The sequence below is a fragment of the Pyxicephalus adspersus genome, chromosome 2, assembly GCF_032062135.1.
Source record: "Pyxicephalus adspersus chromosome 2, UCB_Pads_2.0, whole genome shotgun sequence".
NCBI lineage: Eukaryota > Metazoa > Chordata > Amphibia > Anura > Pyxicephalidae > Pyxicephalus > Pyxicephalus adspersus.
Window position 1 is genome coordinate 7,700,158 of NC_092859.1, and position 25,258 is coordinate 7,725,415.

A 25,258-nucleotide genomic window follows, 5' to 3' on the forward strand; every position below is an offset into this window, starting at 1 on the left:
ATATGTCTGTATGTATCCTTATATATCCCTATATCCCCTATATGTCTGTATGTATCCTTATGTATCCCTATATCCCCAATATGTCTGTATGTATCCCTCTATATCCCTATATCCCCCTATATGTCCATATGTATCCTTATATATCCCTATATCCCCCATATGTCTGTATGTATCCTTATTTATCCCTATATCCCCCATATGTCTGTATGTATCCCTATATATCCCTATATGTCTGTATGTATCCCTCTATATCCCTATATCCCCCTATCTCTATATGTGTCCCTCCATATCCCCTATATGTCTGTCAGTATGTATCCCTCCATATCCCTGTATCCCCTATATGTCTTTATGTGTCTCTCTATATCCCCATATCCCCCATATATGTCTGTATGTATCCTTATATAATCCTATATCCCCTATATGTCTGCATGTATCCCTCTGTATCCCTATATCCCCAATATGTCTTTATGTATACCTCTATATCCTTATATCCCCTATTTGTCTGTATGTATCCGTCTATATGCCTATATCCCCCTATTTCTATATGTATACCTGTTTGTCTGTATGTATATCCCTCTATCCCCTAAATGTCTGTCTGTATGTATCCCTCTAAATCCCTATATCCCCCTATCTTCATATGTATCCCTCTATATCCCTATATCACCTATATGTCTGTATGTATCCCTATATGTGTTATATGTGTATGTCTGTATGTATCCTTCTATATCCCTATATCCCCTATCTCTATATGCATCCCCATGTGTATGTTTGTATTCATTTATATCCCTATATCCCCCAATTTCTTTATGTATCCCTTTATGACTGTATGTATCCCTGTGTACAATATTATCCATATACGTATGTATCCCTTTATATCCCTATATCCCCCTATCTCTATATCCCTCTATATGTATAATCTGTATATGTCTATATGTATCCCTGTGTACAATATTATCTGTGTATATGTTACTATGTACAGTATTATCTGTGTATGTCTGTGTACAATAGTATGTGTGTATGTGTATAAATGTGTGTGTACACTATTATGTGTGTATCTCTCACTATGTACAATGCTATCTGTGTGCAGGTATCACTATGTATAGTGTACCTAACATCTATGTCCCTATGTATCCCTGCATACAGTATTGTTTGTGCAGATCTGTATATATCACTGCGTTCACTGTTATCCGTGTATATCTCTATTTATCTATGTATGCAATATTATCTGAGCATGGCTTAATGTATCACTGCATACACTATAATGTGTGTATGTATCACTATGTACAATATTATTAGCTGTATATCTGTATGTATCCATGCATACACTATCATATGTCTTTGTGTCACTATGTGCAATGTTATCAGTGTATGTCTGAATGTATGACTGTGTACATCACTTTACTTGTATGTATGTCTACTTACAATGTTATCTGTGTATGTCTGTGTTATGACTGCATACACTGTTATCTGTGTATGTCTGATATATCCCTGTATACAATATTATTTCTGTATGTATCAGTGCGTACTCTATCATGTGTGTATGTATGTACAAAGTAATCTGTTTACGCCTCTATGTATGACTATGAACACTATCAGTTGTCTTTGTGTCACTGTGTACACTAATCTTTGTGTGTGTCTGTATGTATGACTGCGTTCACTAATATGTGTGTATGTATTGCTATATACAATGTTATCTGTGTATATCTGTATGTACAACTGCAAACACTATTGTCTTTATATATCTGTATGTTTCCTACAATATAATCTGTGTGTGTGTCTGTATGACCGGATTCACGATCATGTGTACATATCACTATATACATGTTATCAGTGAATGTCTGAGATCCCACCATGCTTGTATATAATTATACAGTATGTGTATGTATTTCCTTTACTATGTCACCCTCTGCCAATACTACATGACCAGCTTTATCATGTGAACATCACGTGTGTATAGATCTGTAGCAATCTGTGTGTATAAATATGTGGCCGTGTTAGCCTGAACAGGTGTGACATTTGTCTACACATACCATACACTATAAGCCATTATTAGTGAATCAGATGTTTCATTGTTTGAAATCATCAAACCTAATAAAAATGAAAACATGCCCGATCAATAATTGATCTATGTATTGATCAAACATTGATTGGGAGTGCCCGTTCTTTGTTTAATTGGTGCATTATTTTCAGCCGGGAGTATTCCCTAACAATCATCAGCCAATGGGAGTGCAAAAGGCTCTTTTGGTTGTTAGTGTAAACTTCAGGCAGTGCTCCCATTTGTTGGTGGTTGTAAGGGAGAACTCCCAGGTGAATGTCGGCTCTGCTGGTTAAAAAGTGAATGTGGTAATCAGATAAATATTATCGAGATGTTGATTAAATGCAAAATCATGCAACCTTTACATACCTGTACCTGCAATGTAATCTAGCCATATTGGGCAGACTGACAAAGTTTGATATTCTAACATCTTGTCCTAGTTGTGGCCACTTACAGCTGGTCGTGTACTGGCAGATAGCTCGCCGAGAGGGGAAGAGACATCTTCCTGTCCTCATGCTTGCCAGAATCTGTAGGCTGCTACCTGGCTGATAAGAAGACATAGATTGAGTATACCTAAACCAGTGCTCAACCCAGAAATTTTTTTAAGCCGGTTGGGAAGAAATTGTGGGTGGTTGGCAGCCCCTGTATTGTGACCAAACTCTTTAGTAACCACCCAAAAACAGCCGAGTGGGTGCTGAAATGTGCCGGGTGGTGCACCCAGCTAAAAGGGCCTGGGGAGAACCCTGCCTAAACACTTGATATAGATTAACACATTCTAATCCCTGTGCCACTGTTCTCCAACAGCTTCTTTCAGCCACTTCCTGTCTATATGCACTCACTCCAGAACTATCTGCACAGCATTGCTCCTCTAGCTACCAGATAGTGGACAATGTCTGCACAATGTGTGGCTGTGGCTGCTGGCGTGTCTGTGACAATGACAACACAAAGACAACCATCACCCCAGAAAGTGCCTGGCCATGGAATTTCATAGCAGCAAGAACTTATATTAAAACAAAACTAAACTTTCACTTTTAGGAATCCATTGTCAAGCAGGTTATTATTATTGAAAGAAATTATTCTGCAATAATCCCTTCTACCTCCCTGATAGCTCCGGGTATCTGTCAAAAAAGCTAAGCTGCAAAATGTGAGGATAACCGGCTGGCGGGAATAAATTAACTTCTGCATGCTTGCGCAAGAGTTGTCATCCTGACCCAGTCAATCAAGAAGATGGTGGTGCCCTATGAGGGAATGGGGCAGATGAGTATCGATGATTTAGTTCCACTTAAAAGCTGCAGATTTTAACAGATTTAAATCTACTTCTGACATAAAGGGTTGCAGAGACAATCTTGGGCCATCATGATTGGCTGGGCTGGGATGACGTACCTCCTGCGCAAGCGTGTGGGAGTTCATTTATTCCTGGCATGCATGGGAAGCTTTAATCGCAATCAGGCAGGTAGGAGAGATTATTGCAGAACATCACCTGTCTCTTTCTACAATAAGGATCTAAATTATTAAAAGTGTAACTTAAGTTTCACTTTAAGAACAGTAGGCCTGTGTCTATTAGCAGAAGCATATCCCTGTATTTTTTTTCCCCTTCACTACTAGAAATACAGTAATTTGATTTATCAGTTTTATATTTTGGAAAGAAGGCCATACATACAGAGGGGATCCCTGGTATACTCTACCAACAATCCTTACTAGTAAACTATCATGTTGCTTTTCTGCAATACTGTTCCCTAACTTTTGACATTATTGTTTCTTTGTGTTTTTCTGTTTCATCTCCAGATCTCAGTATGCTGGCCATAATGTGTGGCCCCTGGTTTGTTCTTCTCTTGGTGGCCGTACCAGTAAGCAGTTCAGCCGTGAGTGATATCCGTAACTGCGCAGATGCTGCTCGGGAGCTGAGGGAAAGAGGTCTGGGAGGCATCCCTGGTGTCAAAACACAAATATCTGGTATGTTTCAATGTTATCCTTTCCAGGCTTGTTTGGTGTATTATGTTAGGCTATGTTCACATTGGCCATGCGGTTGTGGTGAGGTTACCGATTCCTCATGCCAATAAACCGCTGCCTCTGGGGAGATGCTACATGTAGCATGTAATGAATGGGGGCGGCAGTACACCATATCAGTAATGCCCACTGCTGCTAGCCGTCAAATTTACAGAAGCTGGTTGTTTAGGAATCAGTGCTGTGAGTGACAAAGTGCCAACCACAGGAAACCACGTGGGATCGCTCGATCCTGAAGCAGGTGTGAACCAAACCAAACCTTTATTTGTGAAATTTCTTACACCTCTGTTGTAGAACTGAACTAAAATTTAGCGAAGTATACCATGCATCTTCTTGGCAATCTTCATAGCTATTATCTTTACAGAGATGTTAAAGCCCAATACAACTTTCCGATTTGTGTTCCGGTGCCTGGACAGAAAATAGCAATAAAAACCAGGCATAAGTTGTAAACCTTGGCAACTGTACTAAAAGAAGTTCTGTCTGTTGTTCCCATCATTGAAGAAAGTCTCCTCACATTGGGCCTGATTTATGAAAGCTCTCCAAGGCTGGAGAGGATATACTTTCATCAGTGAAGCTGGGTGATCCAGTAAACCTGGAATGGTTTTTTTTATAGTAATTTTCTATTTGCTAACAAAAGTTTTGAATCCTCGACCTAATCCATTCCACCCAGCTTCACTGATGAAAGTGTATCTTCTCTAGCCTTGGAAAGCTTTAATAAATCAGAGATATTCTGTCCAATAAAATATTAAGTGAAGGGAAAGTCCGTATTAGATACAGAGTTAGGCTATGTCTCCACAGGCTGCACACTGAAAAGCGTTGAAAATCTTCAATGCGTTACAGCGTGTTAAAAGTCTTTTGAAATGCGTTCCTGCATGGCAGTCAACTTTTTTATTTGCTTTGGTTCCAACTTGCCAACCTGCATTGAAAATGAAGCAAAGCAAACCTGAAGCATTCATAGACTCCCCAGTTGTGTAAAGCCTTGGCAGTGCATTTCAATCTCCCACGTTTAAAGCAATGGGGTGTTTGAAGTAGGCAAAAAGCAATGGAGATTAAGTCTTAGCAATACAATACCTAGCAGAGATATTAACCATTTTCCAGTTTACCCAGAGCTAAAATGAAGAAAGTTGTGGCTGTTCTACTTTAAAACTCTCACCTATTCTAACATCATCTTCCCTGCAGATTTCAGTGTGGTTTTACGTATACATTTTTTTAATTATTGTACTATTAGAATTAAAAAAAAATGTTCATGTTGCTGTAAAGCCCAATGGAGCCTCAATATAAGTGATAATAGTATTAATAGTTTCATTGTGCAGTATAGTGGGAGTCTTGGAAAGGAAGAGGTATGGTTATATTTGCTTGTGTCTATATTCCTATGGTATAAGCCAGTTATATAAGCTAGTTATATTAAAACAGATTTAGAATTAGAATCAAACGTGATACAGTACAAGTTACATGATGCAAAATACAGTAAGGAAATTGCACTTGTATAGCATAACCTATTTAATGTACAGCGCTGTGTAATATGTTGGGTCTATATAAATCCTGTTTATTAATAATAATAATAATAATAATAATAATAATAAAATCACGATAAACCTCACACAATTTAATGAAGGTGGGATAACTTCATTAAATTGTGTGAGGTTCATCGAGATGTTATGCTATACAAGTGCTTCTATTAGAATACCTCTGTGTTCCTATTTAGCCCATAAGAAGATTGAGTTATTTGAAACCATACAAATGTGATCTGTCCCAATGCGTTTCGCTTTAATGGCTTCCTCAGGGGAACTCGAGATGGATTTGCTTATATCAAATTTTCAAGATGTGTAAAAAAGCAGGAAGACAGCAACTGCATGGAAGGACCCTCCTGCTTGTGTGCTCTAATTAGAGTTAACATCAAATTGGTGATAGAATCACAGAGTACAGGGAAAATCTTTAGACTTAATGGGCAAACCTTTAGACTCAGCGCCATTACTGAGCTTTCTTTAAGGAGAGGATGTATGTATTATGTGCGGAGTGGGAGTCTTACCAATAATTTAGGTTGTAAAGTCCCCCCTGCCCCTTCAACTTTCTTTCCATTCAGCAAGACTTGCACTCCATGTTGGGTGAAGGCCTCTGGCTCCTAGTATTAGTGGGTAGGTTGGATTGCAATAAAGAGAACCACTGCACACACACACACCCACAATCATGCAGCTATTCAGCCTTTGCTGCATGATGATCACTAGGTGATGATGATCACTGCATCATTTATACTGCTTTTGTGGCTGTAATTTTAACATTTTAATACATAAAAGTGCTAAGCTTAGCTCTGTTCTGTCCACAGCCATCATGGCTCCCACTAATGACCTTACACTATCAACATGACCCCTCTCCCATATTTTCACAAACTAGCTAGCCTAGGGGAGAAAAAAGTACAAATCTGGACCTGGTGATGGTGAGAGAATTAATTCATATATCACCAAAATGAATAAATAGACTCTGATCCTTTACCGTTTCACGGAACGGGCTTTAAAAGGACTCTGATTTGCACACTTTGAAAAAATCAGGGACAGGTGATGTGCATGGCTTTGGTCCAGCTTTAATAGCCCACTCTCATTGTCTTGTGCTGCATATACTTATATTTCACCTGCTCCCTCCATTCCATTCATTCTGCTCATTCACCCGTCCATTGAGGAGGACCATGTGACAACACTAGGTCTGCTGACTGGCCAATCAGAAACCCAGCGTTTCATTGTGGCAGGAAGGTAAGAGTCATGACGTCCCCGATATTTATACCAAACAGAATGAAAATATGAGCAGCAATGTGTTGGGGAACGGAGGTTGGGCTATTTAATGAACCTTTTCCATTTGCCTATTCAGAACTCATTTTTTTCTTAGGTTTATGCCTAGGCTGCAAATGTTCTTTCCATATTCAACCAACGACAGCTGGCGATTGATTTATCTCAGCAGTGTTCACCCAGAGTTGATTTTATTGATCGGCACTAGTACAGCTGGTCCGGATTTACAAAGAGGACAGAACAGAACAGTTCCTTTTTGCAATCGAACATTTTCCATCTTTCCAATCTAATTGGATGATAAGAACTAAAGCTCCACTTTTGTGCTTGTTATTTTTTTTTTCCAAACGTAGATTACATTATTGTAATATAATATAATTATTCCTATGCTGTTATATATATATTATATATATTATATGTTATATATTATGATTTATTCTAGGTGAGCACCTGCAGATATGCCCCCAGGAGTACACGTGCTGCCCTAGTGAGACGGAGCAGAGGCTGAGCGAGGAAAGCGTAAGAGATCTGGCCCGCATTGTCAATGAAAGCGTGAGTTACCCAATGGGGGTATTAACTGGGGCGAGAAGAAAATTCCAAGGTGAGTGTGTGCTGTGACATTGCATTACCAATCAAAAGGTAAAACATCTAATATATCCTTGGTGTAGGTTGAGATAAGAACGAGAAGAAAATGACAGATCATTCCCAATATGAACGGTCGGGCTCGTCTCTAACATGTTTACTGAGAGTATGAAAAAATGGTGCCTGAGAATGATACAATTGTGGTATACACCCCTAGAAAATGTATATTGAGTATTTGGCACCAAAGGGTGGGGCATATATATAAACACAATTAATATGAGCAAAAAATTTTACATTTTATTCAAATTCAACATCCACAATAACATACAAGTATACCACAAAAAAATCAATATAACCAGACTTATAGTCTACAACCTCATACATTACTGAGAGGTAGGTACTGGTAACTAATGGTAATGTGTTTCGCAGATCACTGTCTGCTTTATCAGACCAAAGTACTATGGAAATGATAATCATTAATTACAGTAGGGAGTGAAGTAATCAATAGTTGCTAAATTTAAAAAAGATAACATATACATGTCATAATTCAAATGGAATTGATATAATGATATATGTCACAAATACAATATCCTTATATTGAAATACAATAGACCCAGCGTCCATGGTTCCATCCTGATGGATGACAGACAATGAACGAACATAATAGGAGTGAAGGGAGGAGAGCACATTGGGATGTCGCTCGCTCGTTTTCCCTTCTCCTAAATCCAAAAAAGAGAACACGCTGTATATACAGCGCTTGTTCGTTCATCTTTTAGTCTTTTTTTGCTGGAAATGATCATGAAAGATCCAATGACAATAAGTGAGCATGTGTACGCAGCATGGAGTATGTCTGTCTCTGACTTTAATATTTCTGGACCAGACATGCAGGTAAGAGTCAGACTGATGTCAGAAATTCTGATCTCCATACTTCTTCCAGATCTCTGTCTCAAAAAAAATTAAGAAATAAGAAAACAAGAAATTAGAAAAAAATGGTATATAGGATAATTAACCCCAGTGCAAAAGTAGAAAAACGTGTGCATGGGAATAGTAAGAAGCAGAAAAAGGAAATAAGTGCGCAGAAACAAATCACAGTTTGCATGGTGATGTATGAGCATTTTTTATACACAGATACAATTTAGAACGATATTAAATTTTCTCTGGGATGAATCATTGGAAAGTGTTGGCTTTGTCATTCCTTGCTCTTGCTCTGTACATTCACCCTCAGCTTTCTCTGTATTGGCATTGGGTGACGAATTCACAGATGGAGCTGGCAGCAGGAATTATTGGGGGTTATAAAAGGAACATTCAGGGACCGGTGATTTATTACATCATTTTATAGTTAGGATGAGAATTTTGCCTCCACAAACAGCTTGCAGAATGTTCTCAGCTAGTGAGCACAGATTCCAATCTACAAACCAGGGGACACAAAACACAGGACTTTGCTATACACAACCAGCCACAACTCCGTTATGTCAGACCTCAAAACCAGAAAGAAACCAACTATTATTTTTTTTGTACTATACATGTCAAGGTGCAATCTACAAAGTATTTCTCAAGGTTCTGCAACAGCAAAACCTTATTTAAGCTGGTGAGCCCAGGTTCATAGCGGTAACAGCTGACAAAGTGGTTGTTATAAGTAGTTCCACTCCTGACACCTTCCACCCAATAGGAACTCTGATTGCTGCCTACCTTAGCAATGGGCTTACAGCCTGTTTTAGGGTATTGTTATTATTACACAGTATTTATATTGTGCTGACATGTTACGCAGTGCTTTATAAAGTCCATAGTCATTTCACTAGCTGCCAAAGGAACTCACAATCTAATGTCTCTGCCATAGTCATATGTCGTTACAACAGTCTAAGGTCCATTTTGGAGAGAGCCAATTAACCTAACGTCATGTTTTTGGAATGTGGGAGGAAACTCAAGCAAACACACGGAGAACCTGCAAACTCCACGCAGACAGTGTCCTAGCTGAGATTCAAACCTGGGACCTAGCACCCCAAAGGCCAGAGTGCTAACCTTTGAGCCACCTCAGAGGTTACTAAAACTGCTAAAACTTTGTTTAGCAAATACAGAATTTTTTGTTAAATCTTGTCTGCCATTGGCTTTCCATTCTTTATATTGCCCGTGCCCTGACCTTTTCACCATGGCTTATTATCATAAGTGTCACATTTTTTTTATATGTGTCCGCTAACATGTTACCCAGCACTGTACATTAAATAGGGGTTGCAAATGACAGACAGATACTAACAATTAAACAGAAGTAGAGGACCCTGCCCAGAAGAGCTTACAAGAGATGGAGTTTTAGAGATGGAATATTGCCAATTTTGAAAAGTTGGGATTTAAGGGCTCTTTTAAATGTGCAGAAAGTAGGAGCAAGCCGAATAGGATGAGGAAGACCATTCAAGAGAGTTGGGGCAGCTCTAGAAAAGTCTTGGACCTATGCATGTGGCGAGGATATGAGTAAGGAAGTCATTAGTAGGTCACTGGTAGGTATAAGAACTGTGAAGGCAAAGCACAGGAGCTTGAATTTGATTCTAAGGTAAAATGGAAGCCACCGGAGAGAACCACAAAGAGAGGTAGCAGAAGAGGAGCGGAGGGAAGGATGGATAACACCGGAGATGATAGACTTTCATGGCTGATCCTGGATCATCCAGCAAACCTGGAATAGATTTCCTTAAAAATCATTTGTTCTTAGTTGGCAAATTTTTTCAGTCCCAGACCAAATACATACCAGGTTTGCTGGATCATTCAGGTTCTTCCCATGATAGTTTATCTTCTTCAGTCTTGGAGAGCTTTGATCACAAACCCCAAGCACAATGGGCCTGATTTATTAAAGCTTACCAAGACTGGAAAATGTCAACTATTATAGGAGGACCTGGGTGTCCAGAAAACTTGGAAAGGATCTGGTCCACGATTGAAAACATTTTGAACATCCGATTGATTTACCGATGTGAAATTGACTGGTTGGTAGTCTTAAACAATGCATACATGTGTAGGATATTCTGCCCTTACAATAAGTTTTCTGGGATAGAAAGTGATTCAGTTGGATTTATTCCAATCATTCATGCATACGCCAAGAATTTTGTACATTTTATTGATATTTATCACTACATCTGATCTATCCATCTCTAATTGGAAACTATAAAATTGATCATTAGGCCGGCTGCTCTTTTTCCTTCAAATTTACATTCACATCCAATCAATTTATTAGAGTAGAAAGTGAATCATAAGTTAAAACGTGCCTCACTGTAAATTTCACTGCATGCTGTGAATGTTTTATTAACATGCCGAGGAAAGAGCACAGCACGGAATCAGGCATTGCACAATATAAACAGATTAAACTTTAATAAAAAAGAAAGTGTAATTTAATTTCTCGAATGAGCTTGGCAGGAACAAAGATTTGATATTTATCTTGCTCTGGCACAACACAGCAATATATTGATTTGTGAATCTAATTGTGAATATTTAAGATTTTATATCTCAGAATACCACAGCACCCACATTACCCTGGCTCTATTCTTCCCCAAGCACCCTTTTATTTGGTCTGATAGCTAGGGCCACCAAGGGGTGGGACAAGGGGCACTTTTGTACCCCAATCAAAAGAGCTGAACTTTTGCAATGATGAAACTATTAAATATGGGGGAGGGAGGCCCAGGAAGTTCATCTAGTGTGGGAACCAAAAATTTCTAACATCAGATTTAGAAATTTAGGGGAATGTTTATGAAGGATTCACTGGGAAATTCCCTCAGTGGATCCTTTACTACTATTTGTCCATGTGATATTTAACAACATTTGCCTGGCACACCAGAAGGAAAAATGCGCACCTGGTGAATGCAGCAGCAGGAGAAAAGAATATTGAATATTGAACATCATTGTACAGTATCACCCAAATCCATTTCAGATAGACTTTGTGACTTTGAGGCCCCCAAAGTTTTATTAAAACATATCAAGAAGGAGGGAGGATATAACTTTTCTGTCATGTGACTAGCCTTTCCTCCAATCAAACAGACACAACAGCTGCGTTTTATGCATGGGCTGCAAAATAGGTAACTTAGTAATATATAGCGGAGAGTGGATAGAAATATGCTCTTCCCCCGAATGTAGCACAATATATTTTGATATCACGTTATGTATTTGTAATCTTTCTCAATAAATATAACACATGTTCTGCTTATGTGTTTGCAGAGTTTTTCCTGGCACTCCTTGACTCTTCTGAGCACTCTCTTTCCACCATGTTTGTACTTTCCTATGGACGACTGTACTCCCAGAATGCTGTTCTCTTCAGTACTCTCTTCTCGGAGCTGCGTGCTTTCTACATGGGAGGAGGAGCCCCCAGATTGGCTGAAGCTCTTTCCGAATTTTGGGCTGGACTGCTGGAACGCATGCTCCGACTCCTGCTTCCTCATTACGAGCTGAGCCCCGACTACATGGAGTGTGCTGCCCATAGAGCTGAGGAGCTGAGACCATTTGGTGATATTCCAAGAAAACTTCGACTACAGGTGCCGTAGCTTTCTAACAGTACAGATGTTTCATTCCAGATAACATAATATTGAGACAGTCTTGTTTGTTGGAAGCTTGAATTTTGTTTGCCTTGATGTCTATATAAGGGAATATTGAGGGCTATTAAGGCGGAACTTAATTAAAAAAAAAATAATCCATTCAACTCATTCACCTTCTCTTCCGCAGATCCCTCCTAAACTTTCCTGGATTGGGTCCTCCACCCTTTTGTAATTTGCCTTTGTCCCCTTTGCGGGGAAGCATGCTGAAGATTTTTTTTTCCCCATTGAGGAAAAAGCTCCTTCTGCACATGCCCAAGATCGGGCTCGTGCAGAAGAAGCAGTCAGAAGCCTCTTGGGATGTGTGACATGGGTATTCCAGGAGGATCTTCACTCCCATTCTGTCTTTATCACTGCGGTGATAGAAATGGGTGGCTTCACCTTTTTTATTTCTCCTTTCAAAAAAAGAAGGTCATTTTTACCTTACCTAAAAGGTTTGTCTACTCTTTTATGCAAAGTAAAAATTCTAGTGATGGGGTTTTTGTTTGAGCTCTACAATGCATGTGCATGCACAGTCAGTGTAATTTAGAACTCAGCTCGGTACGTGATGGTGCCACTTACAGAGGCAACCAACGGAGGGCAATGTAACTCCTGAACATGCAACATCAATGGGCATTTAATTGGACAAAGAAGATCTCTATTCACTCAGAAACCAGCTGTTGATCTCCTACACCTGGAAGACTCCCATGGAGTCAGTGGTGAAAATGGCGACTTCCTAGGATAACAGGATCCTGTGTCTGTTGTCAATGAAGGGTGGCTGCACTCAGGCAATGTATGCCATAATGCTGATAATTGCTGATGATAGCAGAAGCTCACCTAGTGCTCTTCGACTTTAAATCAATGACGTAGAAATTCAATCATTCCCAGTACTCGGGTATACTGGGATTGTACCCTGAGCCGTGCATGGGCAGCTTAGTGTACATTCACCACAACATTACAAACAGGCAGGTAAGTTTGTTTTATTGCAGAAGGAACATAGCATGTCATTTGTCCCTTCTCGATTTAGGAGCTTCCTGCCTTTTGTCCCTGAACTTTAATTACGCTTTAAGTCACCATTTGGTATAAGGAAATATTACATGGGGTGTAGTAATTTGTGGGGAATTTTCTTGCTGGAGGTATATTAAGGCAATATTTGTTTTTGAGGGACCTGTTGGTACCATGAGAGCTAATATCACTTTATTGCAGCGTTCCTTACTGACCTGAGAGTCACAAATTGCTCATTTCTTAAGGAACCCCTAGCATCCTCTGGAGGAACCTTAGGGTTCCATGGAACAATGCTTTAATGTACGGAGCCTTGGTGAAAGAGCCCAGAGTCTCAGTAATGTGTAGGTCACAGCTGTTAATAAAAATGTTAGTTTTATGGTAAGGTGTATGTCAAGGCAAAAAAAGAAAGGGTTGTTAGGTTTACACTTCATATTATCATCACCTGATTTTTTAAGTGACACCCTGTGTATTGCCATTTTTACTGGAGATCTTGTGTGCTATTGTTTGTAACTATTTGTGTTTTTACAGGTTACACGAGCATTAGGAGCTGCAAGAACACTGGTGCAAGGCTTGGCAACTGGGAGTGATATTGTCAACAAGGCCGCTAAGGTACTACAATATATCCTGTAGTAAGAAATTAGTCTGTTCTTCTATTACAAGGTGACACAGACAGAAGGGAGCTATAACATTTCACCTTAGAATCAAATTCAAGCTCCTGTGCTTTGCCTTCAAATCCCTCCACAGCTATTGTCCCACTTACATTTCTGACCTGGTAAAAAAAGTACTCCCCCAGCCACTCTCTCCTCTCTCTCTTCCTCACTCATAACCTCATCACACGCACGGATACAAGACTTCTTTGGAGTGGTCTTCCTCATCCTATTCGGCTTGCTCCTACTTTCTGCTCATTAAAAAAAGCGCTCAAAACTCATTTGTTTCAAACTTGCCTACCCGTCATCTTTTGTCTTTTGAAACCATCACTACTTCCCACCACTACATATCTCCCCTCCTATTGTGTGTGAAATTCCCCCACCTACTAGATTGTAAGCTCTTCGGGGCAGGGTCCCTCTCCTGTATCACTGTCTGTATTCGTCTGTCATTTGCAACCCCTATTTAATTGTACAGCACTGTGTAATATGTTGGCGCTATATAAATTCAATCAGTCAGTTCCCCTTTAGGTTTCTATGTTTGTATATCCCTATGTTGTGCAGTTGTTCATTCTATAATTCCAAAAGCATGCTGGCAATCTTTCTTTTGAATGATGGAGGTTAGAATTTTTTATTTACGTCCCCAAGAGCTTTAGGAGGTCGATGGCGGCTGTCCTAACAAACTGGAGGTCTACTTGAAATATTACTTTTTTATGAATGCATTTTTAACATGTTCGAGTACAGTTTTCAAGAAAAGGTGCAAAGTCATTTTTAATCTTCTCTTTCAGATGGGCTGCAGGAAGTAGCTGAGCGATTGACTGGACCTTTTAATGTGGAACTTGCTTCAGAGTCGATTGCAGTGAAAATATCTGAAGCCATAATGACATTGCAGGAAGAAAGTGTACAGCTAACTGCTCAGGTATATTTTTAGGGACATCAAAAAGTTTACTATACAATTCAGTTGCATACAAGTATGGGTTCTATTATTTTTAATGCCTGGAGTTTGGCTTTTAAAATTCTACTTAGGTAATAGCTCTCAGAGTCCATACCTTTGACAGATTTTGTACTGATGTTTATTAGATAGCCCTTCTTCTATAAAAGCCCCCATGTATTGGTAGACAATGCGTCCCTTGCTACACTTTGGTGTTCTTCTACATTGGTGGTTTGTGGACAAAGGTCCTTCCCATGGAGAAACACGTCCATCCAGATTGGTCAATGTAGAAGTTTCTAATTAGATAGATGGTCAGGGAAGTGTCCCAATACTTTTGGTGCTGTGGTAGAAGTGTCCCCTTACATGGATGGCTAATTGAGAAAAGTCTCCATATGTTGGTGACCAGCGGAGAAGTGACCTGTTACATTATTGGCTACCATTGAATTGTCCTATGATATCACTGGCCTGTGATCCCATTACTATTAATATATTGCTGGTCAGTGTAGTACCTTTTTACATTGACAATGGCGAAGTGTCTCCTTAGACCACTGTTCCTCAACAGGGTTCTCTCAGGTCAGTTTAACTGACACCAATAGTCACCAATGAACTTTTTGGCTATTTGTAAGGGTGGGAGCCTTCCCACTGACCACCACACTAATGTACTGTGAGCTGTGGATAAAGTAATTATAGCAAAGGTTCCCTGAAAACCTGAAAGCTGTTTCAAGGGTTTCCCCATTGTATTATTATTATTATTAATATTATTAATAATATTAAGAATCAACAGTATTTATATAGCTCCAACATATTACACAGTGCTGTACATCAAATAGGGGAAGCAAATGTACAGACAGTGACATAGGAGGATACAACTTTGCCTGAAGAGCTTACAATCTAGGAAGTGGATGAAGTATCACACAATAGGAGGGGGATATGAAATGGTGGGTGCCTAGTGAGGGATTACAAGACAGAAGAAGATGGGTAGGCTAGTTTGAAAAGATGGGTTTTAGCGGGCTCTTTTTAAGGAGCGGAAACTAGGAGCAAAGCCGAATAGGAAGTGGGGAGTCCCATTTGGGAGAGTCAGTTTTCTAGAGCTGCTCCGACTCATTATAGAAAGTCGGAGCAGCTCTAGAAAAGACTTGAAGCCTTGCATGTGATGAGGTTATGACTGAGAAAGTCATTAGTAGGTCATTAGAGGAGCAAAGAAAGTGGCTAGGGTGTTAAAAAGTTTGAGAAACACTGCCTTAAATTGATGAATTCACTAGTTGTGCCCTCTTGCAGTGGTGGTCAATATAGCAGAGCCTACTTACATTCAAGGCCAGTGGTGAAATGCTCTCTTAAATTTGTTGTTTTGGAGAAGTGTCCTCTTACAATGGTGGTAAGTGGGGAAGTACTCCATTAGATTGGTTCTCAGTGGAGAAGTTCCCCTTATATTGGTGACCAGTAGATAAATGACGCCTTGTTTGGCCAGTGAAGAGGTGTTTCTTTGCATTGGTGGTCACTGTAGTACCTTCTAACAATGGAAGCTAGAGCTAGAGTCCCCATTCACTGGAGTCAAAGGTTTAGTGGCCTCTTACATTGGTAGTCAGTGTAGTGGTCTCTTAAATTGGTGGTTTTTGTAGTGAAGTGCCCCCTTACACTGGCAGGACTGCCCCTATACATTGGTGGTCAGTAAAGTGGCTCTTTACACGGATGACAGTAAAGGATACCACCCCCCCCCCCCCCCCGCTCCTTAGATTATAGTTAGTAGTTAGTGCCATGATGTTCACCAAAGTCATTTTCGGTGTTAAAGTAGTGAATAGATAAAACTAAACTCTGTAGGTGCTTTTTATGTATAAAGTATTAATTTTAGGAATATACGTAAAAATCATCCCAATAATTTATTACTGCCATAGATACAGATTGCAAAAGGAGAATTAACATATGTAATTTATATTATTTATTTATGTATAATAACTGTATAAATGTGTAGCATCAAGGAAATCTGGTAAAGTGAATATGTAAAATAATAGGTGAATGTGCCAAGCGAATTTCTGGTACAAGTATCCTCTTTTTAACACTTGTAGCCATCACAATACAATTGCATGGAAAGAGAAAGAAAACATTTTCAATGCAATTAGTGATTTTTTTTTTTTGTTTCACAGATTTGTTTTGGTAATGAATGATGATTGTGTATTGTAGATCTTCCAGTCCTGCGGAACCCCACCTCCAGCACGTACCCGACGCTCCCCACCAGAAGATGCCAAGAGGAAGTTTCGAGTTTACAGTAATGATGAGAAGCCCACATCAGCAGCCGGGACAAACATAGACAGACTGGTGAGCAGGGATAACAATACAGGACATAAAATAGTACTTTGTGTTTTTTTGTCTTCTTTATGCTTTTAGATCTTCTTATCTTATAATTTTACTTTGTGATAGGTCTCAGAGGTGGTGTCCAAACTCCGCCCACTGCGTGGTCTGTGGAAGCTCCTACCTTTGTCTCTTTGCTCTGATACAAGAGTTTCTGCTGGTCTTAGTAACCAAGATAAATGCTGGAATGGACAGTCTAGGGGCCGGTGAGTTTTAAGGACACAAATTGGGGTCACATTGCAGTCCACTCATAATAAATCTTATTGACTGGTATTGTCTGACCTGGTAGGAAAATACTCTCCTAGTCGCTCTTTTTGCTTCTCCAATGACCTACTAATGACTTCATTACTCATAACCTCATCACATCATCCTTTTCGGCTTGCTCCTACTTTCTGCTCATTTGAAAGAGCTTTCAGAACCCAACGCTTCAACCTCACCTACCCGTCTTCTTCTGTCCCCTAAACCCTCACTACTTCCCATCACTCCATATCTCCCTCCTGTTGTGTGCTACATCCCCACCTCCTAGATTGTAAGCTCTTGGCGGCAGGGTCTACTCCTCCTCCTTGTCACTGTCTGTATGGGTCTGTCATTTGCAACCCCTATAAAACGTACAGTGCTACATAATATGTTGGCGCCATATAAATACTGTTTAATATTAATAATAATAATAATTATGAGTTGAAAATTCACTTCTGCTTTTGAACACTTGGGGCTAAAAAAATATTTTGCTTATCATTGGGAGAACTGATTTGCTTTCTTTCTATAACCCTACAGATACCTCCCACAGGTGACAGGTGACGGTGTGGTGAATCAAATTAACAACCCGGAAGTGGAGCTGCCGATGTCACCTCTGGATCCCAGAACCCGCCAGCTGGGCATACAATTGCGTGTAGTGAGGAGCAAACTGCGGGCAGCATACAGCGGAAGGGACAGCGACACACAAGATGCCTGTAAGTGACTATCTATTGCTTTAGCTTAGTTTTCACAACCACATCTTAGGATTCCTCCAGGGGTTGCTAAGGGTTCCTTAAAGTGGAAAAAATAAAATAAAAAAATCACACTTTCATTTAATCCTGCAGCTCAGTCAATCGGGAAGATTCTTTGTTTGGGTCCCGCGTCCCGGTATCTGCGTAATATCTTGGCACTCTAAAAGTACTGTTTATTAATAATAATAATAATAATAATAATAATATTATGGTCAATGTAACTATAGGCATGGCTGAGTCCTTACGTCCAACATATATTTTGTCAAATTCCATAGAAAGTTATAAGGAATGAAAAACGTTTGTTTCCTTTCAAACTTTTACAAACTACTGGCATTGTTCTGCTGTACAAATCAATTGAAATATCAATTTTTTGCTTGTACTCACAACCTGTATCACAACCTCAGCATTGTCTTTGCTTACTTTCCTCAGTATAAGGTTTGGAAACTTTCTGCAACTGGCCTGCTAATTTTAGCCGGGGTTGTTCCTAGTGTTTTGTCCTGGGAAGTCGTTCTTAAAGCTGAGCGATACTTACCTAACCTCCAGCAATGCAATGTCTATAGGCTCACTCATTGGTGGTGCCTTCATACACTGGTCTTCTTCTGGCTCTGGGTTCTTCAGTTCTTTTGATTGGCTGCCCTGGGTGAATGAGCTCCTGCACAGGAGTTTATTCACTTAAATTGTTTACTGGGCTTCTTTCCATAACTCAGTGTACATTGTGCAAAAAGATTTGAACACGCAGGAACCAGTCTGCCTACCGTCAAATTTATATTTATATTATGTTTTATATTATATTATATATAGGTAAATTATCTTTTGGAACAGTATGCCGAGGACTTTTATGGTGCATAATTGTAACGCTTACAATTAACAATTTAAAAACATTAATTCTTATACATACAAGTTGTCAATGAATGACTAGGATATTGCAATGATGTTGTTTAGTTTGCTTTTAAAGGTCCTTGACGCGTTTCACCTGTAGGCTTCATAAGAAGGACACTAAGTTAGAAGCATTCCATAAATCTATTCATGTGTTATCAATCAGGTTCATTACATGAATCAATTGTATCTAAAAATAAAAGATTTTCACTAGTGCATATCACCATAACAAGCTTTTTTATTTGGATGTGGTTACCAATTGTTTGACTCGTGTACTTATTTACCCAAAGAGACCTTTATATTGTCAAAAATCATCTTACATTCTGTCATTTTCCAGTCGGGTACAATAGAATACCTTAATATTTCAGAAAGTATTATGAAAACACAGTCATGGCTCATCCACCTCCATTGCTCTTGCTCCTGTCAAATTTAAAGAATAAAGTTCTATTTTAATGGAAGCCATTACTATATAATCTTTATGGATAGGAAACACACTCTCCTGCACTCCCCATGTTAACAACATTTCTAGGTTCAGTCACTTTCACCTGCGCAACATCTCCAAAATCTGCCCCTACCTGTCCCCTGAGACCACCAAACTCCTTGTACATGCTCTTATCATCTCTCGTCTGGACTACTGTAACCTCCCCCTCTCTGGTATTCCACAAACCGGACTCTCTCCCCTACAATCTATCATGAATGCTGCAGCCAGACTCATACATCCTTCCCTCCGCTCCTCTTCACTGGCATCCATTTCACCTTAGAATCAAATTCAAGCTCCTGTGCTTTGCCATCAAATCTCTCCACAGTTCTTGTCCCACTTACCTTTCTGACCTGATGAAAAAATACTCCCCTAGCCGCTCTCTCCGCTCCCCCAATGACCTACTATTGCCTTCCTCACTCATAACCTCATCACACGCACGGCTCCAAGACTTCTCTAAAGCTGCCTCCAACTTTCTGGAATGGTCTTCCTCATCTGATTCGGCTTTCTCCTACTTTCTGCTCATTTAAAAGAGCTCCTAAAACCCATCTCTTCAAACTCACCTACCTGTCTCCTAAAACCTCACTTCTTACCCACCATTCCTTTTCCTCCTTCCCACTGTGTCCTAGGCCCTCCTCCTCCTGTGTCAGTATCTTTTTGCCATATTCAACGCTTATGTAATATACAGTGCTGCGAAATATGTTGGCACTTTTTAAGTACAGTTTAACAATAATAATAATGATCATCATATGAACAATACGGTATCTGTATTTCTGGTAACACTGTGTATCATATTTATATTTCGTCCATCAGTTGATGAAGGCAGTGGAGGCTCAGGAGGAGGTGACCCAGTGACAGAGAAACCTATGATCAGGATACAGTCCGGAGACACCAAACGCACAAAGTATCCTGTAAAAGAAAAGAAGAAGGATAAGAAGGATGATAGCTGGCGACGAAGAGGAAGGGTAAAGCTCGGCAATAGCACAGGATGGTCTGTCACTCCCACCTATAGGATAACATTTGGTATCTTCTTGGTGGGGCTGGTACTATCTGCATGATTAACCAGTCGCTGAATGTCTGAGTGTTTGCCAATACATTCCAACATGTGCACATGTGTAGGACACCTCTGTACATACATGCGCACTTGTATCCTATTGATGTTAGCACCCCCTTCAGCTGTATAAACATACAGCATTTATATTTATTTAGCACTGGATACAACAAACACAGTGGGTTAAAGTGGACCTGTCATTTATTATTACCAAAAGTTGGATAAAAAGTGCTGTAAAAAAAAAAACTTATCTTCCTGGGTGAAAATGCTGCTGCAGATTCCCCTCGGTGCTAAGCCAAGGGGAATATAACCCATCTGATCTATGATTTTCTTCCACTTAGACTTTTGATTATGTGAGCAGCAATGGAATAAATCTCAAGCAGAATTTACACCCAGAAAATGAAGTTTTTCAGCCCTTCCGTTTAATTTTATCTATCTCTACTTGTGTGTTAACAAACTTTACATTATGTGTATAGATCTGCTTTACAATGTAGAGCGTAGGCCTTTTTATGCTTGTTAAACAGCAATTCCGCACAGGATGCCTGTAACAAACCCAGAAACTGTACATAGAAAGGGTTTGCAAACTTTTCTTTTAAGGGACTTTGTCATTTTTCTCATTCAGGGGAAAATAACCGGTTCTTTTGTAAGAAAACCACCCCACCTACTGAAATTAACTTTCTCGGTTTTCCCTGACCCCACCATTCCTCTCCCAAAATCCAAAGTTCCAGCCCTGTAAAAGCTCCTAATTGCCCTTGTCGGGTGACAGCTTTGGGTCACATGCTCCCTCAAGTTTTCATTGAGGGTTCGGATGGAGCGGCAGGGCAGGTAAAGTTTGTTATCATTGAGGGGGTTCATTTTTTTTAAGAGAACGTTTCACTTTGCCCTGAAAGGGATTGATTCTCTTTAAAATAATATTCCATTTTAAAGTTTTTTCTTTCCAACACAGTATTGTGTGGATACTGCATTTTAATGAAAGATGTTCTGTAACTTAGGAAGAAATTGGTATGTAACAGTGATAGAATGAGTGTCTCTAGTTGTAGCATAGTTTTTTTCTAGGATGAAAACAATGACTGCATATTTGTTATAAAATCAGATTCTGCTGAATTCATTGAATACAATTAATAAATAATTAGACCCATTTCCTTTAAAATGGGATTAGCAACCCCGCAAGAGACTGTAGGGCTTCAGAAATGTCTGGCATAAATTAAATTGCTTGCATTCAGTATTAAGTGAACACAAAACAGCTTAGATCAGCATTAAGTCCCCAAGGTAAGCAAGGATAGAGTCCTACCGCTAGGCGGTCACCTGGTACTCACAGGTAGCCAAGGTTGTTTTATGTAGTCTGTCCTCCAGATACAGGTAGCTGCCTCATGCTGTTGGTTCCAGACTCCCTCTCAGATGTCCATCAGGGCTATTGGTCCCACAGACCTCAACTTTGGGAGACCTCCCAGGCTCCCCCAGCACATAGGCTGCACACAGCCCGTCCACCTTGTCTGCAACCTCCTACAAAGACAGGTACTCTTTTATTATCAGCCATATGCACCAGAGCCGTCCTTATATTTTGTCCTGAAAAAGTAAGGAGTGCCTGGGCCACCCATTTCTTCCAGGACACTCCGGGCGTGGATCCCAAATAAAAAGCTGCAACTTGCAGCAACTTAATTATTAACACCTCATCCGGGCCCTTTATTCCCATTCCCAGGGAAAATAGGTAGATGATGCCAAATATCCTCTGATTTTTACATCATGTATTTCATTATATTACAATATATACAAAAAGTTTTCAGATTTTAGAGTGTGTCTGTGGGATTTTGTGCCCATGCAGGAAACATGTATAGGGTCAAGTTCTGATGTTAGATGGGAAGAACTGGCTTAGGATTGGTTATCCACCTGCTTAGTGACCGTTCCTTGCAGAATTAGGGTCTTCTATTATATAAAGGGATAAAGGGACTCTTTAATATATTAATAATATTAAAAATAAACTATTTTTTATAGCACCAACATAATACGCAGTGCCGTATATTAAATAGGGGTTGACAGATAGATACAGACAGTGACACAGAAGGAGAGGACTCTGCCCTGAAGAGCTTACAATCTAAGAGCAGGGGGATATGGAATAGTGGGGGAGTAGTGAGGGTTTGGGAGACAGAACAAAAGTAGGCATGTTTGAAAAGATGGGTTTTAGGGACTCTTTGAAATGTAGGAACAAGCCAAATAGAACGAGGAAGACCATTCCAGAGAGTTAGGGCAGCTCTAGAAAAGTATGGAGCCTTGCCTGTGACTTGGTTATGAGTGAGGAAGTCATTAGTAGGTCCTTGCAGGAGCGATATTTTTATACGTATAGGCCCTGATTTATTAAAGCTCCCCAAGGCTGGGGAGAATAAACTTTCACCAGTGAAGCTGGGTGATCCAACAAACCTGGAATGGATCTGGTCCAGGATTCAAAGCATTTGCTAGCAAATAGCAAATGACATTGAAGAAATCCATTCCAGGTTTGCTGAATCACCCAGCTTCACTGATCAAAGTGTATTCTCCCCAGCCTTGGAGAGCTTTAATAAATCAGGCCTATAGTGTTAAAAATGTGATGATGTCTGATTCAAATAAATAGGAGACTGCCTAGGTCATCAATTAGTATATGTTGATTAATAAAAGTATTCATTACCACCTAGCGGCCACTGTGGGGCACTGTGTGTCTAGAGAATAAAAAAAGTTGGCCAATATAAGAAATGAAAGGCTGCAGGACCGTTAGTGATGCTGAGCAGGTATTCGCTCATAATAATATTCAGTCAGTATTAATTGCAGGAAAACATTGCTAAGTAAAACATAAAAACAGACTTTGCCATTCTGAAAATGCTATTTCCTTGCTGTCATGCTGACGTCCTTTTTTATTTACGGAGTCTCTGACAGGGAACTTGCAAATTGGTACTCCAAACTTTAGTGATCTGCATCTTTGCTTTTGCCGGTGAATTTATAAAAAGTATTAAATCCAGGGTTTCAGTATAACAGCCAGGGAACAAATATTTTTGGAAAAATACTGGCAATGTCAGCCTACATGAAGAAAGATTTTTGGGGGACTGTAGTGAGGACAGCAGGTCATGAGCTTCAGCAGGTCAACCTTGCTGTACCAAACCCCTAAAAATATATAAATTAAGGTAATACTAATATTTATATAGTATTTATAAGGCGCCAACATATTAGTCCAGCTGTCCCTTAAAGTTGCTCACACTCTTTAATCGCTACAATTGTCATTTCCACAGCATAACGTCAATTTGGGGGAAAGTTAATAATTGTAGGTATTGTCAGTAATTAAGCCCACTCAATTCCAAAAATAAAATTTATTATAAGAAATACAGCATACATATGTTGGGGAAGGCAGTGTTCCAATATGCCCATTTACCAACTGAGTAAAGACAGCACCCCCTAGTGCTGGTGTTGGGGAGTTATTGCCTAATTTTGATTATCACAACTTTAATTTACGGGTTTCACTTTTTAACATGATACTTCCAGCAACCAGGTTAGAATACGTATTTAATTCTAAAAAATCTATTGGTCTACTATGCAGATGAGCTTTTGATTGTGTCCAACCCCTTCTGAGTGAGCTGATCTGAGTTCATTGTTCCTTGTTACACAAGTAAAAATATTTACAATTAAAGCACTTACTACAGCATTTTTGGCAGCAGTAAAGGCTTACCTCACCCTTATGTGATAAGGGAAAGCAGTTGCATGAAATATGCTGACCTAATGCACCTTATCAGTAGACACATCACCCTAATCATCAAGGACAGAGCTGGCACGCAAATAGATAAACATTACAGAGTGATGTGCATAACAAATTCTTCAATAGACAGTGTTCAAAATGTTATGGTTAGGAGTTTCGGTGCGTTCTGCTCTAGGTATTGATGGGCCTGATGTGCCGTAATTTGCTGGGTAGGTTATGAGCCCCATACTGGAATTTCATTTCATCATGATCTGCACCTCACTTCTGCTAGCAATTGTGATCACAGCTGCCGGTCAGTTCATGTTCTTCTGGTTAGTGCTGAACACATGCTATATACATGATTATCTACGTGTAACCAGCAACCATTGCTTGTGCTCAGATATTGGCTGGAGCCGTGGCCATGAGTAGGGATCATTTCTATGTAAATTCCATAATGACTTATTGGGTAGGAGGGGGCAAATGACCACCAGTTCATCCAGAGGTTTGCCTGATATTGCCCTAGGTCCCAAGGAAACTTACTCTGGCTGTTTTCTTATGTTTTTATCTCCAGTAAGATAAAGGTTTAAAGGGATTCTCCACCTTTAGATGCTGTTAGTTTGCTGATTTGATCACTTATGTGTTTTCCTTACAGGTCAAGACCAGTAAGGTCTTCATATTAAAAGTAGGAAGGTGAACCAAAGATTTCTATTTATCTCCATGCTTCAGTAATCTGCATTTTCGGAGGCCTCCTGTTCTGCAGTTGTCCCCATAGAAATCTGTGAATTGGCAAGTAACTTTGGGCAGAGTCAGAACACCTGGTAGAAGGTACACATTATATAGGAGCTGGGTAGGAGGCACACATTGTATAAGGACCTGTGTGTAGGGTAGGGGGGCATACATTGTATAAGGACCTATATGCTGGGTAGGGGGCACACATTGTATAAGGACCTGTGTGTAGGGTAGGGGGCACACGTTGTATAAGGACCTGTGTGCAGGATAGGGGCCACACATTTTATAAGGACCTATGTGCTGGGTAGGGGGCATACATTGTATAAGGACCTATATGCTGGGTAGGGAGCACACATTGTATAAGGACCTGTGTGTAGGGACCCCCCAATCTGTCTCTGTGCTTGCATCCAGTATCATGCAGCACATCAATATGACTGGATACTGTAAGCCAATCAGACTTTATTACAATGCATAGTGCCATTTATCTAAAAATCTGGTCAAAAAGGAAAAATAACTGTTCCTTAGCTATGCTATACTTGATTTTTTAAAATGGTCTAGTGATATCCAGCTTTCCAGCCCTCCATT

The 25,258-nt window shown here is 39.8% G+C and overlaps 1 protein-coding gene across 1 annotated transcript in view; it reads left to right on the forward strand.

The window, feature by feature from the left end:
- Positions 1–25,046, forward strand: part of GPC2 (glypican 2) — a 25,263-nt gene extending 217 nt beyond the window's left edge. Inside the window, exons 2-11 of the mRNA XM_072398884.1 lie at positions 3,821–3,988; positions 7,256–7,414; positions 11,584–11,897; positions 13,467–13,567; positions 14,147–14,202; positions 14,371–14,501; positions 16,692–16,826; positions 16,929–17,065; positions 17,634–17,809; positions 20,013–25,046. Of these exons, the coding sequence (XP_072254985.1) occupies positions 3,829–3,988; positions 7,256–7,414; positions 11,584–11,897; positions 13,467–13,567; positions 14,147–14,202; positions 14,371–14,501; positions 16,692–16,826; positions 16,929–17,065; positions 17,634–17,809; positions 20,013–20,257 (1,614 nt within the window). The 5' untranslated portion in view covers positions 3,821–3,828 and the 3' untranslated portion in view covers positions 20,258–25,046. The remainder of the gene's footprint in view (positions 1–3,820; positions 3,989–7,255; positions 7,415–11,583; positions 11,898–13,466; positions 13,568–14,146; positions 14,203–14,370; positions 14,502–16,691; positions 16,827–16,928; positions 17,066–17,633; positions 17,810–20,012) is intronic.
- The last annotated feature ends 212 nt before the right edge of the window (positions 25,047–25,258 follow it).